The sequence below is a fragment of the Equus asinus genome, chromosome 3 (genome assembly GCF_041296235.1).
Source record: "Equus asinus isolate D_3611 breed Donkey chromosome 3, EquAss-T2T_v2, whole genome shotgun sequence".
In the NCBI taxonomy this organism is placed as follows: domain Eukaryota; kingdom Metazoa; phylum Chordata; class Mammalia; order Perissodactyla; family Equidae; genus Equus; species Equus asinus.
The window spans coordinates 157,012,510-157,029,465 of NC_091792.1; the positions used below are offsets into that span (position 1 = coordinate 157,012,510).

At 43.9% G+C, this 16,956-nt stretch overlaps 1 protein-coding gene across 3 annotated transcripts; it reads left to right on the forward strand.

The window, feature by feature from the left end:
* The first annotated feature begins 13,117 nt into the window (after window positions 1-13,117).
* LOC106840082 (MORF4 family associated protein 1 like 2-like) lies at window positions 13,118-15,402 on the forward strand. Of its 3 annotated transcripts, none has more exons than XM_044767864.2 (3): window positions 13,118-13,835; window positions 14,349-14,377; window positions 14,726-15,402. In XM_044767864.2, exons 1-3 carry the CDS (start codon window positions 13,219-13,221, stop codon window positions 14,827-14,829), a joined length of 750 nt encoding a protein of 249 aa, XP_044623799.2. In that variant the 5' UTR covers window positions 13,118-13,218; the 3' UTR covers window positions 14,830-15,402. The 3 variants fall into 3 exon arrangements, with proteins under 3 accessions (XP_044623799.2, XP_044623800.2, XP_044623801.2); XM_044767866.2 differs by having other exon boundaries at window positions 13,125-13,857; XM_044767865.2 differs by lacking the exon at window positions 14,726-15,402 and having other exon boundaries at window positions 13,122-13,835; window positions 14,349-14,533.
* Window positions 15,403-16,956: the final 1,554 nt, after the last annotated feature.

The window sequence follows — 16,956 nt, forward strand, 5'->3', positions numbered from 1 at the left end:
AAAAAACGTAGTACTCTCTTTGACATTGGTCTAGCATTGGTATTCTTTGTGAATACCATGGCTCCTCGGGCAAAGGGATAAAAAAGAAAAAATAAACAAATGGACTCTATCAAACTAAAAAACTTCTGCAGGGCAAAGGAAACCATCAACAAAACAAAAACACAACCCACCAACTGGGAGAAAATATTTGCAAATAATGTATCCAACAAGGGATTAATTTCCAAAATATATAAAGAACTCATACAACTCAACAATAACAAAAATGAACAACTCAATCAAAAACTGGGCAGAGGAGGAGTGACATCAGCATCATGGCAGAGTGAGCTCTCCCTGTAAACTCTCCCCTCAAAGATACAACAAAAAGGACATTCATCTTCCCACAGAGGACATCCTGACAACACAAAAGACGTTGAGACACCCATACAGCCATATGTTGGAAGGTGGAGATGCTAGAGCCCCTCCCTGCCAAGGAAGTGGAAGGAGGTAAAAGAACACTTCTGTTCCTCCCCAAAGGACAGTGACTCAGGGAGTGCAGGTGGCCTCCAGGAGAAAAGCAGGGAAGAAGTGGTGGCCCTCTGCAGGAACAACGTAGATCTCTGAGGTCCCTCACAGCGCAGGGGAAAGACCACAACAGAGGTGACTGGCTATTGCAGGGGTGTCTTCACCAAGCAACACCCCAGGACAGCAGATAGCGAGGACAGAGTGAGAAGCCCCCAAGATCGCACAGGAGAAGGAAAGTGCCCCTCCCCCACCCAGCTCCCTAGCCCAGCACCTGGGAGCTGTCCCCACAGATTGCAGTGGGCTCAAAATACACAGCTCTTGACCCCCACCCAGTGGCAACAGGTGGAAACAACAATCAAATACTACCACAGTGCAGATGCACAAATCCACACTGTCTAGTAGTATGAAAGAAGACATTAAATTTCCAGACCAGAAGGAAAATGACAAATACCCAGAAATCAGTCCCGAAGACACAGAAATCTAGACCTAAATGACAGAGAATTCAAAATAGCTATCATTAAAATATTCAGCAAGTTAAAAGAGAATGCATATTGACAATTCATTGAGTTCAGGAGGTAGTTCACAAAAGAGATTGAAACTATAAAGAAGAACAAATAAGAAATATTGGAGATGAAAAATACAATGGATGAGATAAAGCAGAATATGGATTCCCTGAATGGTAGACCTGATAGCATGGAGGAACAAATCAGTAACATTGAGGACAGAAATATAGAAATGCTTCAGATGGAGGAGGAGAGAGAACTAAGACTAAAAAGAAATGAAGAAAGTCTCGGAGAGATATCCAACTCAATTAAGAAATACAACATAAGGATTATAGACACTCCAAAGGGAGAACAGGAGGAGGATGGAGCAGAAAGCTTGTTCAAAGAAATGATAGCGGAGAACGTCCCAAACCTGGGGAGAGAGATAGAAATCCATATGAAAGAGACCACCAGATCTCCTAACTATAACAATGTAAAAAGACCTATTGCAAGGAATATAGTAGTGAAGCTGGCAAAACTCAGTGACAAAGGAAAAAGCACGAAGGGCAGCAAGGCAGAAGAAAATAACTTACAAAGGAACATCTATGAGACTTTCAACGGATTTCTCAGCAGAAACCTTACTGGCTAGGACAGAATGGAATGATATAGCCAAATCTTTGAAAGACAGAAACTTTCAGCCAAGAATACTCTATCCAACGAAAATATCCTTCAGATATGGTGGAGAAATAAAAACTTACCCAGATAAGCAAAAGCTAAGGGAGTTCATCGCCCCAAGTCCCGCACTACAAGAAATCCTCAAGAAGTCCCTCATACCTAAAAAAAAAAAAGAAGAAAGGGGTTACAAAGCCCTGAGCAAGGAGATAAATAAGTAGACAGAATCAGAAAATTGTAACTATCCATCAGAACAGGTTAGCAAATACTCAGGTAAAACATTAAAGATAAAGAGAAGGAAAACACCAAAAACAAAGGTAATCTTGTCATTTTAACCACAAACTCATAACACAAGATAGAATAAAATGTGACCCAAAAAACTTAGGAGGGGAAGAGGAAAGGAACTGAATCAGCTTAGTCAAAGGAAATGAGGTCATCAGAAACTGGACTATCTCATCTATGAGGTTTTGCATACAAACCTCATGGTAACCACTAAACAAAAAGGTAGAACAGAGACACAAATAATAAATATGGAGAATAAAATGGGAAAAAAATAAGGAATCCAGCATAAAAAACTACAAACCCAAATTGATAGTCTGAAAGACACAGGACAAGAAACGAAGGAAATGCAGGAAAACCAGAAAACAAGTGATAAAATGGCAGCATTAAGCCTTCGTGTGTCAATAATCACTCTAAATGTAAGTGGATTGAATTCTCCAATAAAAAGACACAGAGTGGTGAGATGGATTAAAGAACAGCACCCAATAATATGGTTGCTCCAGGAAACACATCTCAGCTCCAGTGACAAACACAGGCTTAGAGTGAAGGGATGGAAGACGATACTCCAAGCTAATGATAAACAAGAAAGCAGGTGTTGCAATACTTATATGAGACAAAGTAGACCTCAAGATAAGACAGGTAAAGAGAGACAAAGAGAGGAAGTATATAATGATCAAATGGACACCCCACCAAGAAGACATAACACTTATAAATGTCTATGCACCCAACACAGGAGCATCAAAGTACATAAAGCAACCATTAACAAACCTAAAAGGAGACATTAACAACAACACATTAATAGTAGGGGACCTCCACACTCCACTCACGTCAATAGATAGATCATCCAGACAGAAAGTCAACAAGGAAACAGTGGAATTAAATGAAAAGCTAGACCAGATGGGCTTAATAGATATATATAGAACACTCCATCCAAAAACAGTAGAATACACATTCTTCTCAAGTGTGCATGAAACAGTCTCAAGGACAGACCATCTGTTGGAAAACAAGGCAAGCCTCAATAAGTTTAAGAAGATTGAACTGACAATAGCATCTTTTCTGACCACAGTGTTATTAAACTAGAAATTAATTACAAGAATAAAGCTGAGAAATGGACAAAGATGTGGAGACTAAACATGCTACTGAACAGCCAGTGGATCACTGAAGAAATTAAAGTAGAAATCAAAACATATCTGGAGACAAATGAAAATGAAAACATACCATACCAACCCATGTGAGATGCAGCAAAAGTGATACTGAGTGAAATTCATCGCAATACAGGCTCACCTTAACAAACAAGAAAAATCCCAAGTAAGCAATCTCAAACTACACGTAACTGAATTAGAAAAAGAGCAAACAAAGCCCAAAGTCAGCAGAAGGAGGGAAATAAAAATCAAAGCAGAAATAAATGCAACTGAAACAAAAAAGAAAGTAGAAAGAATCAGTGAAACAAAGAGCTGGTTCTTTAAGAAAACAAAGAAAATTGACAAACCCTTAGCCAAACTTACAAAGAAAAAAAGCTCAGCTAAATAAAATTAGAAATGAAAAGGGAGAAATTACAACAGATACCAGAGAAATACATAGGATTATAAGAAATTGTAAGAAAAGATTACTATGAAAAGCTATATGCCAACAAATTGGACAATCTAGAAGAAATGGATAAACTTTTAGACTCTTACAAACTCCCATAACTGAATCAAGAAGAAATGGAGGGGCTGGCCCCATGGCCAAGTGGTTAAGTTCACATGCTCTGCTTTGGCGGCCCAGGGTTTCACTGGTTTAGATCCTGGGCATGGACATGGCACCACTCATCATAGCACCAGAGGCGCTCACAACTAGAATATACAACTATGTACCAGGGGGCTTTGGGGAGAAGAAGAAGAAAAAAAGAGAAGATTGGCAACAGATTTTAGCTCAGGAGCCAATCTTTAAAAGAAATGGGGACTCTGAATAGACCAATCATAAGTAAAGAGATTGAAACAGTAATCAAAAACCTCCCAAAAAATAAAAGTCCAGGACCAGATGGCTTCTCTGGAGAATTCTACCAAACATTCAAAGAGGATTTAATACCTATCCTTCTCAAACTATTCCAAAAAATTAGGGAAGACAGAACACTTCCTAACACATTCTACAAGGCCAACATCATCCTGATCCCAAAGCCAGACAAGGACAACACAAAGCAGGAAAATTGCAGGCTAATATCGCTGATGAATGTGATCCAAAAATCTTCAGCAAAATATTGGCAAACTGAATATGGCAGTATATTAAAAGAATCATAAATCATGATCAAGTGGGATTTATACCAGGGACACAGGGATGGTTCAACATCTGCATGTCAATCAAGTGATATGCCACATTAACAAATAGAGGAGATAGAAACCACATGATCATCTCAGTAGACACAGAGAAAGCATTTGACAAGATCCAGCATCCATTTATGTTAAAAACTCTCAAGATGGGTATAGAAGGAAAGTACCTCAACATAATAAACGCCATATATGACAAACCCACAGTCAACGTCATACTCAACAGGGAAAAACTTAAAACTATCCCTCTGAGAACAGGAACAAGACAAGGGTGCCCACTCTCACCACTCTTATTCAACACAGTACTGGAGTTTTTGGCCAGACCAATTAGGCAAGAAAAAAGAATAAAAGGAATCCAAATAGACAGTGAAGAAGTGAAACTCTTGCTGTTTGCAGACAATGTGATTTTATATATAAAAAACCCTAAAGAATCCATCGGAAAACTATTAGAAATAATCAACAACTACAGTAAAGTTACAGGATACAAAATCAACTCATAATAATCAGTGGCATTTTTATATGTTAATAACAAACTAACAGAAAGAGGACTCAAGAATAGAATCCATTTACTATCGCAATAAAAAGAATAAAATATCTAGGAATAAATTTAACCAAGGAGGTGAAAGACCTATACAATTAAAACTTAAGACATTATTGAAAGAAATCAAAGATGACATAAAGAAGTGGAAAGATATTCCACGTATGTGGATTGGAAGCATAAACATAGTTAAAATGTCCATACTACCTAAAGCAATCTACAGATTCAGTGCAATCCCAATCAGAATCCCAATGACATTCTTCACAGAAATAGAACAAAGAATCCTAAAGTTCATATGGGGCAACAAAAGACTCTGAATAGCTAAAGCAATCATGTGAAAAAAGAACAAAGCTGGAGGCATCACAATCCCTGACTTCAAAATGTACTACAAAGCCATAGTGATCAAAACAGCGTGGTACTGGTACAAAAACAGACACACAGATCAATGGAACAGAGTTGAAAGCCCAGAAATAAAACCACATATTTACGTTCAGCTAATCTTCAACAAAGGAGCCAAGAACATACAATGGAGAAAGGAAAGTCTCTTCAATAAATGTCGTTGGGAAAAATGAACGGTGACATTCAAACAAATGAAAGTAAACCATTATCTTAGGCCATACACAAAAATCAACTCAAAATGGGTTAAAGACTTGAAGGTAAGAGATGAAACCATAAAACTCTAGAAGAAAATATAGGCAGTGTGCTCTTTGACATGGGTCTTAGAAGCATGTTTTTGAATACCATGTCTACTCAGGCAAGGGAAACAAAAGAAGAAATAAGCAAATGGGACTGCATGAGATTTAAGAGCTTCTGCAAGGCAAAGGAAACCAGGAAAAAAATGAAAAGACAACCTGCCAACTGGGAGAAAATATTTGCAAATCATACATCTGGCAAGGGGTTAATCTCCAAAATATATAAAGAACTCATACAACTCAACAACAAAAAAACAACCTGGTCAAAAATTGAGCAGAGGATATGAACAGACATTTTTCCAAAGTAGATATACAGATGGCCAATAGGCACATGAAAAGATGTTCAACGTCACTAATCATTAGGGAAATGCAAATCAAAAGTACAATGAGGGGCAGGCCCCGTGGCTGAGTAGTTGAGTTTGCATGCTCTGCTTCAGCAGCCCAGGGTTTTACCAGTTCGGGTCCTGGGCACAGACATGGCACCGCTCATCAAGCCATGCTGAGGTGGCGTCCCACATGCCACAACTAGAGGGACCCACAATTAAAAATATACACCTGTGTACCAGGGGGCTTGTGAGACAAAAAGGAAAAATAAAATCTTTAAAAGAAAAAAAAAACTACAATGAGAAGTCACCTTACACCTGTCAGAATGGCTATAATTAACAAGACAAAAAATAACAAATGTTGAAGGTGTGGAGAAAAGGGAATGCTCATACACTCCTGGTGGTAATGTAAACTGGTGCAGCCACTATGGAAAACAGTATGGAGATTTCTCAAAAAATTAAAAATAGAAATACCTTTTGACCCAGCTATTCCACTACTGAGTATTTATCCAAAGAACTTGAAATCAACAATTCAAAGAGACTTACACACCCATATGTTCATTGCAGCATTATTCACAATAGCCAAGACATGGGAGCAACCTAAGTGCCCATCAACTGATGCGTAGATAAAGAAGCTGTGGTATATATATACAATGGAATACTACTCAGCCATAAAAAAGAACAAAATCCTCCCATTTGCAACAACGTGTATGGACCTTGAGGGTACTATGTTAAGTGAAATAAGCCAGACATAGAAAGACAAATACTGCATGATTCCATTCATATGTGGAAGATAAACAAACACATGGATAAAGAGAATAGATTAGTGGTTACCAGAGAAGAAGTGAGGAGGAGGGTGAAAGGGGTAAAGGGTCACATATATATGTGACTGACAAATAATAATGAACACCTGAAGTTTTGCAATGGTATAGACTATTATGACCTCAGTAAAATCAGGAAAGAAAATTACTATGAGATATCACTTCACCACCCATCAGAATGGCTCTTATTAAAAAGACAAGAAATAACAAATGTTGGAGAGGATGTGGAAAAGAGGAAACCCTCATACTGCTGGCAGGAAGGCAAACTGGTGCAACCACTATGGAAAACAGTATGAAGATTTCTCAAAAAAGTTAAAAATAGAAATACCACATGATACAGCTATTCCACTTTTGGGTATTTATCCAAAGAAAATGAAAACACTAATTCAAAAAGATATATGCACCCCTATGTTCATTGCAGCATTATTCATAATAGCCCAGACTTGGAAGCAACTCAAGTGCTCATCAACAGATGAATGGATAAAGAAGATGTGGTGTGTATATATACACAATGGAATGCTACTCTGCCATAAAAAAGACAAAATCATGCCATTTACAACATGGATGGACCCTGAGGGTATTATGATAAGTGAAATAAGTCAGACAGAGAAAGACAAATACAGTATGACTTCACTCATATGTGGAAGATAAACAAACAAACAAACACATAGATAAGGAGAACAGATTGGTGGTTACCAGAGGGGAAGACAGTAGTGGGAAGATGAAAGGGGTAAAGGGCACATATGTATGGTGACAGATGGAAACTAGACTTTTGGTGGTAAACATGATGCAGTCTGTACAGAAGCTGAAATATAATAATGTACACCTTAAATTTTCAAAATATGACCTCAATAGAATAACTTTTTTAAAAAAGAGAAGATGAGGCATGCTTTTAAGATCCTTGGGCCTTTTGTATGTTTCAAAGGTTCTATGAGGCAACATGATCAATCTTCCTGAGGTTTTAACAAATTTACAATCACCCGTTTGGGTCTTATCTTTAAACCATGTTTTCCTGACAGCAGCCTGCATTTGCACTCTGGCTGGAAGCCCTTTCTCAGTGTTAGCATTGTTTGTCATCGAGAGGCTAGGAATGAGAAACAATTTTGTTTGCAAACCCAGCAAGTCCTGGCTCTTTTACGTCTAACGGTTTTTTCTGTAGCTTCTCTCTCTGGGATTTTACTACAAGCAACTGGAAGAATCCAGGTAACACCATCCACGCTGCCCTCGAATCTCCTTCGTTCCATCACCCAGTGCATTAGGTGCATATCCTCTTTTTCACTTTCTGCAGGTAATAGTGTCACCAAATTCTCTGCTGCTGTATTACACGGATCTCCTTTCCTCCCGAGTCCTCACTTTTCTTTCAGCCTTCACTGAAAGCCTTTTCAAAGGCCGTCAAGCTTTCTCTGTCTCTTCAGTGTCCTTCCATCTCTGCTTACTGCCCAGTCCCAGTCACTCCCGTGTTTTAGATTTTGTTTCAGCAGCACCCCATTTCCAGATGCTGGTATATCTTCCAGTTTTTCACTGCTGTGTGAAAAACCACTTGAAAACTTAGTGGCTTAAAACAACCACCGTTTATTTCTTGCTCTTCCTGTGGGTCAAGAGTTTGGGAGCAGCCTAGCGGGGCAGTTCAGGCTCAGGATCTCCCATCAAGTTGCAGTCAAATGGTGACTGGGGTCATCTCGAAGGTTTCTCTACTCACATGTCTGTTGTTTGACCAGTTATTACAGGAGGAAAGTGTTAAGCGTTGATTGTGTGGAACTTACCCAAATTTTCTACATTAACTCTGATAGAAATAAATGCCCCTTTATAAGTCTTTACACTGTTGCTTACATAAACCACACTCCCTGTGCCGTAATTCATCACTTGGTGGAAGACTTCTTCCAAGTGGGTTTTAAGTTCAGAGACTGGGGATCGCAACAATTAACAGGAACTGAATGGCGTTGGGAAAAGCTAGAATCAAGGACTTCTTTTTCCTTTCTCTCCTGTTAGCTCTGTCCATCTCCCATTTCCTCATAGTCTGATGTCGACAGCTGGCAATAGCAATGTCATCTTGATTGTAAAATGTGCAAGGTTCTGAGAACATAATTTTTGCTTGTGGTGATATTTAAAAGTGGCTGTAGTGGTGGTTGATTTATGTTTTCTAAAAATTGTGAGTCTGGTGCCACACCATCCAGAAAAATAGGACACAGAAGAAACTTGTGTTTGGGGTGAAAGTGAGATCAGAAGAAGCTTTCAAAATGGGGTGACAATGAGATACAGAAGCAGCTTTGGAAGTGCAAAAGGGCTAAATACTGTTTCCTGAAGAAGATACTCCAGGCTGAAGTTCTAAAGAAAAAGAGTGAGAACCTCTGGGCATCAGGGTGAGATTCCTCCATCTGAGACTGAGCTAAATAAAAACACGGAGGAAAGGAGTTTGGCATTTTAATTTATCTGGGCCTCTAATTTCACCTAGAAAGGCTGACACTAAGTTTATCATTTATCTTTTGATGCAGAAGCCACCCTAAATCCCAGTAACGCCAATAAACACTTCCCAGGTGTCTGCAGCCTGGCTGCGAGCAGGATGATCTAGACCGGCTCCATAATGTGTCTGTGGGCCAGCTGATCTAGGCTGGGCATGGCTAGGGCAGCTTGGTTTAATGTTTCTCTCATTTTCCTCCTCAGACCAGCGAGACAACCCAGCATGTTCTTCTAATGGCAAAGGCAGAGACACAAGAGTAAGAGGGCCCACGGTGTCAGCATGCTTCAAGCGTGTGCTCGTGTCATGTTTGCTAACATCTCATTGGCCAAAGCTAGATACATGGCAAAGGACATGGATACAGGAAGGGATGGAGAATTGGGGTCATTTATACCATCTACTGCAATCTGCTCCCACTGCCCCCAATTACTCATGTAAAATTTCCTCATGTTCATCTGAGGATCCCCGCCAGATTTCTTCCAATCATAGTATCAGGCCAGAAGTCCAGATCTTGTGATCCACATCAGGTTTAAATATGGCATTTCATGGTCTGGGGGCCTCTGAACTTTTTCAAAAACAAGTTATTGCCCACTGTCTTAGTTCAGGCCACTGCACAAATACCATAGACTGAGTGGCTTAAAACAACATTTACTTCTTGCAGTTCGAGAGGCTGGAAGTCCAAGATCGGGGTACTGGCAGATTTGGGGTCTGGTGAGAGCCCTCCTGCTGGCTTGCAGATGGCTGCCTGCTCCCTGTATCCTCACATGGTGGAGAGGTGGTGAGCTAGCTGGCTCTCTGGCGTCTCTTCTTTTAAGGGCACTAATCTCATAGGAGCTCCACCTTCATGACCTAATTACCTCCCAGAACGCCCCACCTCCAAATATCATCTAATTGGGGATTGGGGTTTTAACATATGAATTTTGGGGAAATACAAACATGCAGTCCATAACAGCCACACGGTAGTGAGACAGGCCAGGATAATGCCCATTTGGAAGGGAAAGATGAGTTCATGGAATTACAGCAATTTTGACATTCTGTGGGGCGAATATTGCCAGGCCTCTCTACTTTAAGAATAGGGAATATTTCTTGATTAGGCCTTGATTTTGCAACCTAGAAGTGGTTCACTAGTGCGGGTGGGAGCAAAGATTTCCTGTAAAGGGCCAGAGAGTTTCAGCAGACTGTCTCTGGAAATACCCGTCTCACTACTAGGGTATTGGGAGAATTTAATTAAAAATGTACATAAATGCAATTTGAAAAAAAAATTTTAGGCTTTGTGGGCTACATACAGTCTGTGTCACATAATCCTGTTCTTCGTCTTTTTTTTACAACTCTTTAATAATGTGAAAACCATTCTTAGTTGAAGGGCTGTAGTTTGCAGACCCTTGCCCTTGTGCGTTGTTCTCCGCAATGCTTGTCTGTGATGTTCTTCCTTTTCCACCACACTCCTTGGCCACTTCTGAGGAGGGCATTGAAAAACATGTTAGTTTTGGCTACTGAGCCTGCTTTCTGCTGGTAGAAAATTGAGAGTCTAGAAGTCTTTCTACATTTTGAACAGTCTCAGTCTCTTTTCATCCAGGCTGGCAGTATTTTTGCTAATATGGCTGCCTCAAAAATTTTGTGGGGTTCCTATGTATTTTATTCCATTCCACTCATGTACCAAAAGCCAGACAATTCTTGTTGAGATACTTTAGCTCTCTAGACTTAATTAATGCTACTTTTGTCATATCAGGCTGCTGTGAGAGCACTTTCTTAGGATTCCTAGGAGCCTGTGGTAGGCAGAATGTTAAGATGGCCCACCACAGAGGGCTGGCCTGGTGGCATAATGGTGAAGTTTGTGCACTCTGCTTCTGTGGCCTGGGGTTCACAGGTTCAGATCCCAGGCATGGACTTATGCACCGCTCATCAAGCCATGCTGTGGCAGCGCCCCACATACAAAATAGAGGAAGATTGCCACAGATGTTAGCTCAGTAATAATCTTCTTCAAGCAAAAAGAGGAAGATTGGCAACAAATGTTAGCCCAGGGACAATCTTCCTCACCATCACCACCAACAAAAAGATGGCCCATCATGATCTTGGCTCCTTGGTATTATTCCTGTGATTATGTTACATTATATTGCAAAAGGGAGATCATTCAGATACATCTAATCTAATCATGTGAACTCCTTAAAAGGAGAATTTTCTCTGGCTAGGACAAGTAGATGTCAAAGAGAGTCAAAGGATGAAAAGGATTTGACATATGTTGCTGGCTTTGAAGATGGAGGGGGTCATGCACAAGGAACAGCCATAGGAGCTGAAAGTGACCCCTGGCTAACCAACAAGGAGGGTATCCCCAATATTTCCTGCTAGAGTACACAGTGTGAACAAGCATCATCCAGCCACAATAACAAGATAGGGGGTGCCTAAAAAAATACCTGTTGGGAAATAATGTTAAAGCAACACTTACTGAGCTCTTGCTGTATGCCAAGCCCAGTGCGGCTTGTTGGGAAATAGAGGACTAAGGACTAAGTACCTGCCCCCAGGGCCTGTTTTCTTATAGAGGTGCTAATATAGCCCAGTAAAGAATGAATTATTTCAAAATTATTCCCCAAAGACATACTCGGCGCTAGGTGGGGCTGAGGAAACATGACTGAATCAGACCTACACTACAGTCTGGTAAAGCGAGCTACAGACATACAACCAAAATCCAAGGCAGAGTGAAACTTACCCTTTAGACAAAAGGAGAACAGGGCCATTAGCATCAGCACTGGGACATCCAAGTTCTCAACTAGTGTTTGGGGAAGGTAACTGCCCAAGAGGCAAGAGTGAGTGGTGATTAAGAGGATGGCCTTGTTACTGCACAAAATTGGGGTTCTCTGCCAATTAATTATGGCATCAGCCTTGGAGGGGAGAAATCAGCTTTTATTCTGCAAGATGGACCTGCGGGGAGACAGGGGGCGTATGCCCTCAGTTCTGTCTCCCTGATTCAGGATTTGGGGCAAAGTGTACGAGGTTAGGGAGAACAGGTTGGCACCCGGAAACGCTGGTGGGACAGGTTTTGATTGGTGGGCTTCAGGCATTTACGGTGAGGTGTTAACCATTTATGATGAGGTTCTGAACATAATGATGGCATTCTAAAAATTTTGCATGAGGTGGGGAAGGAATTATAACACTGGATCTTCCTGAATGAGGGACCCCTCGCTTCTGAAGAGTCCAGCTTTCAAGTTCCGGTCGTCTCCCGGTCCTTGGGTTGCGGGGGAAGGAGGATCTTTGGTTCTGAGGTCGTTTCGGGCCACGATTTCTTCTTCTGCGCATGCCCTGGCTAGGTGACTTTGCAGCTTTTCTAAAAGACCATCCTTAATCACTGTGTTGATAAGAGATGGGATCTGTTCGAACTTGCTCTAAATGGGCCGGTGGGTACAGCCTTGGCCTAGACTGTCGACCAATTATGAGGTAAATTCTGACAGACTTTAACAAAAAGAAGTTTATTTGGGGTTTGTTGGGACTGCAGCTCAGGAAAAGCACAAATTCAAGTAGCCCTTGAATTTCTCTTTCCTCTGCTGAAAAGGAGAAGGAAGCTTTCATAGTCGTGGCTAACAAATAGGCAAAGGAAAAAGGAGCGAAGGAAAGTCCGTTAACAAGCTCCAGGTACAAGGTACTATCAGAGTGAGGGTCGGCGGAAACAAGCCACTAACCCTAGGACTGTGGGAGATGCCTCCGACAGGAACGAGGGCTCTGTCCCCATCAGCACGTCGGCCCTGAGAACACTCGCACATCGTTTCACACATCGAGCGAGTTCAGTTCGTCCTGAAGGAGGAATCTGTTCCTCTCCTCTTCACGTCCGCACGGGTCCATTTTAGCGCCTCAACGCGAGAGACCATCTGTTTTCAACTGCGCAAGACTGAAATCCTGACACTGGGCAAGCCACCTCGTTTCTCGGTGCGCTAAAAGATTCGGACATACCACGGTAATTCCGTGATTTATGCTTTAGAAGGTCAAGAGCTTAGAGCACTGCGCAGTCAGCGCTGTGCTGATAGTAAGCTACTTTATTTACTACAGCAGAGAAGCCGACTTTAAAATTCAAGAAGCCTTACAACCTCTACACTAAGCCCGCAGGGAGCCGGCCGCTGGAGCAGAGGGACTGCGCGAGCCGGTAGGGGGTGCGCGCGCCTACAGATGTGTGCGCGTGCGCGCACGGCCGCGGCGGGCGGGCGTCCGAAACTTTGGTCCCACCAGCTGCGTGGCCGTAAAGGAACTGTGGCGTGTCGTAAAAAAGCCGCAAGTAAGCCGAGCTTTGGTAGACGGCTGCGAATCCATTTTGGACGCCGTCTCTGCTGCGAAAAGTTGGGGCAACCTGTTGCTCGTCACGGTGGCCCTTCCGCCGCGCTCGGCGCTCGCTGCCGGCCGGCCGGCCTCTCGGGCGCGCTGACCGGGCCGCGGGGCGGTGGCGGCGGCGGCGCGATGCGGCCCGTGGACGCGGACGACGGCCGGGAGCCCGAGCGGGACTGGGAGACGCTCCCGAGCCCCGCGCTCGACGCCGCCCGCCGGGACGCCGCCGCCCTCGAGCGCGAGCACGTGCGCGCGCACCTGCGGGCCCGCCGGAAGCTGCTGGAGATCGAGAGCCTGCTGGACGCCCTCAAGAGCGAGGTGGAGGCGTCGCAGGAGAGCGCCGTGGGCGCCGGGGCGGAGGAGAGGGTGATGAGGCTGTGCGAGAAGGTGGAGAGGAAGGCGGCGGAGGCGGCGCTGATGGGGCAGAGGCTCGTGGAGCTCCACCGGCAGATCGACGGCTGCGGGTGCGGCTGAAGGACGGGGCCGGTGAGGCTCGGTCGGCGAGGGGTCGCGGGGAGCTGGCCTGCTGCGGAGTCGTGTGTAGTGCCCTGCGTCCAAGTGCATCGACTCTGGGCGGTGGGAGGCGGCTGGGGGATGAGGGGACAAGACAGCGCTAAGCCTTTAGGTTAGATGACGTGTTTTAAACGTTGGTGATTGGAAGACGGTAGTTTGTTATGTGGTAAAAGCGTAAAGATCACTTATGGGAAAATATTTGCAGAATGTGGACCAGCTCAGTCACTAGAGTGAAACTCTAGGCCGTCAGGCCAAAAAAAAGAAGAGGGTGTGCGTTAGAGAAGTGTTGAAGCAGAAGTACAGGATGGAAACGTGTAAATGCTGTGATGAGATTGGAGCGTTTCAGACGTCCTTACGGCAGGGGGTGCCATTTGCACGGGTGGTTGGGTCTATTTGTTTGACCCCAGGACATGAGTGTCATAGAATTTACTTTGTGATGATGAATTTCCCCCACTTTACCCCAGGTTACCCACTGATGGACTCCATTCAGCTGGTAAGGAGGACTGACTGCTTGGAGAGGCTGAAACCGAGAGAGCTTGTCGTTTTCTCTCCCGTGTTTTTCTATCTACGTTTTCGCCATGTGAAACACTGAATCTCCAGTACTATTCTGGTAGATGATTTTACTATTGTTCTCAATCTGGATTTCGGTTACTAGGTGCGTTCAGTTTGGGAAAGACAGCTTTTAATTAGATATTCTCACATAAAGGACTAGGGCCTAGATTGTAAACCGTTGTGTAGCCGTATTTGTTACTGTCACTTAATTGTATTTTTAAAATTTGGAAGTATATTGTTGTGCTTTGCTCTTTTTTTATTCTTCCTGGAATTTGGGGACCCATGAGAGACTTGAGGTCAGAGTTCTGCAGGAGAGAAGACACTACTTGGCTGCAGCTGCTGTCGCAAGAACCCAGACCCCATCCAGGGGGCAGATGCCACTACTTTGGATGAGGTTGAGAAGGCCCAAGGGACCGCTGGGCATGGAGGGTGGTGGGTGTATGCATTCTGGGGTTTTGCAGTCTGTCAGATCTGAGGAGGAGAGCTGTGTTCTTCTGGCTTTCTTTGTTTCTTTTTTTCAGAAATGTAGTTTTTCTGTGGCATGTTAACTGGTGCACATCATGTAACCTGTCTGGTGAGTAACTAGGATAAGGGATGAGTTCTAGGTGCTACATGTATTTGCTGACTTGGGGTAAACTTTTTAAATGTAATACAGTAAAGCACTTCAGGAGCTTCTCTGGCAAAATGTGCACGACCCCTGCAAGGGTCTGGGGGGTTGGGGAGGACAGCGTGGAGCTGGCCACTGTGGGCCCCAAAGTGATAGCACGAGGCACCTTCAGATGATGCTCGCCTTTGTCACCGGAGCAGACCTCATAGGGACTGGGATCAGAATCTAACTTGTTATGATGAAATTCATTTGCCTGGAAAAACCAATGCTGAAAGCCAGTTTTTAAAATGTGCAAATGATCGAAGCCATTGACTTGGCCAGGAAAAGGTGAGATAAATAAACTTTTTTCAGAATAAAAATTTCTCCTTGATTGTCATCATTGTCACTTGGAAGTTAAATACTTATGATTTAGGAACGAGTTCAAAAGCTGTAGCCCAGAGGGAAGTCTGATCTGCAGTGCCTGTAAAAAGAGCAAGGAGGAGGCAGGAGGGTGCCTCAGGAAAGCGTCTGGTCTTGCCCCTGCCTGCAGGGGGCTAAAGTTCATTCAGTCACTCAGCGTTCCCTGGGAGCACGTGCTACTCCAGACTCTGCTGGATGTTAGGAATTCCCAGGAGAGGCCGTCTAGTGGGCTGAGACACACCTGTAAATGCAGAGTTACAGTCTGGCGCCCCGAGTGCTGGTCTTTGATTTGACGCATGAATGGAGTGCCTTCAGATGCCTGGGCACATCAGGGGACAAAGTGCTGGGACACGCGGATCTGATGTTTGTAAGAAGCTTCAGAGTGCCTGGCTGCAGGAAGGCAGGAAAGAGAATTATATATATCAGATAGTGGTAAGTTCCATAGGAAAAACGGAGGTGTTGGAAGATAGGGTGTTGGGGGGAGGCGTTGCCGTTCTATAGAGGATGGTCAGGTGGTATCTCTGGTATAGTGACATTTGAGCAAAGATGGATGTGTGAAATATACACAAGCATATCTAAGGAAGGAATATTCCAGGAGGTGGAAGAAACAGGATAAAGAAGTGAGGAGCAGCATGAGGCCCACGTGGTAGACAGTGAGGTCAGAAGGAGGAACAATCGCTCTGCCTCCAAATGACATGGAAAGCAGCTTAAGGGTGTAAGCAGAGGAGTGACAGGATCTGACCACATAGGAAGAGGCTGAGGGGCTGCTATGTTTAAAATTGACACTTGGGGGCAGAGCAAGGATGAGAATAGGGGAGCAACCCGCAGACAGCTGGGGGCACTTGGGGCAAAGTGGTCACTAGGTGCTGGTGAGTGTGGCCTGCGTTAGGTGCTGGCGGGATGTGGATGTGCAAGGACTCAACCGTGGTTCTGAGGCTCGTGACCCGAGCACCTGTTTAGTGTAGCCACATCATTTGTCAAACAAACCAGGGCAGTTGTGAAAGTGAAAGGTGGCCCTGGTGATTAGTCTGGGGCCACAAGTGTAAACCAGGACTGCCACAGGCAGAGAGATGCGCATACCCTGTGCTTACACTTGTGGGAGTCGCCTGAGCGGCAGGGAGTTTGACAGAGCCTTTCAGACCTAGCGACTCGTGTGGACCTGGACGCATGAGCACAGCTTCCTGAACAGCACTCCAGGCACAGGGAACAGTCCGGAACTGACCCCGGAGTCTGTCAGCAGGTAGAAATGTGGCGCGGTGGAGACGGTTTGTGGATGTTGGAAGGGACAAGGAGGTAATGAGGGAGGTAGGAGGTGTGGTTGTGGAGATCTTGGCATGACATTGAGGAGTGTAGACTTGATCCTGGTGCGTTTGTGCTCCTCCAGCTGGGGTCTCTGTGCTCCGAGCTGTATCTAGACATGCTGTAGAGTACCTGATGCCAAGGGATATGTTGGTGCATGCTGAATAGTCAGCTTTTTGGATGCTTGACAGGAAAAATGTTTTTTAATTTTTAAA

What these genes read in the sequence shown, in the direction of transcription:
- LOC106840082 (XM_044767864.2), top strand. Translation starts at nt 13,219, where the DNA reads ATGTGTGCGCGTGCGCGCACGGCCGCGGCGGGCGGGCGTCCGAAACTT. An exon ending in CGGCAGATCGACGGCTGCGG is followed by an intron (nt 13,836 to 14,348) that starts GTGCGGCTGAAG and finishes ACTTTACCCCAG; the next exon opens with GTTACCCACTGATGGACTCC. An exon ending in TGATGGACTCCATTCAGCTG is followed by an intron (nt 14,378 to 14,725) that starts GTAAGGAGGACT and finishes GACCCATGAGAG; the next exon opens with ACTTGAGGTCAGAGTTCTGC.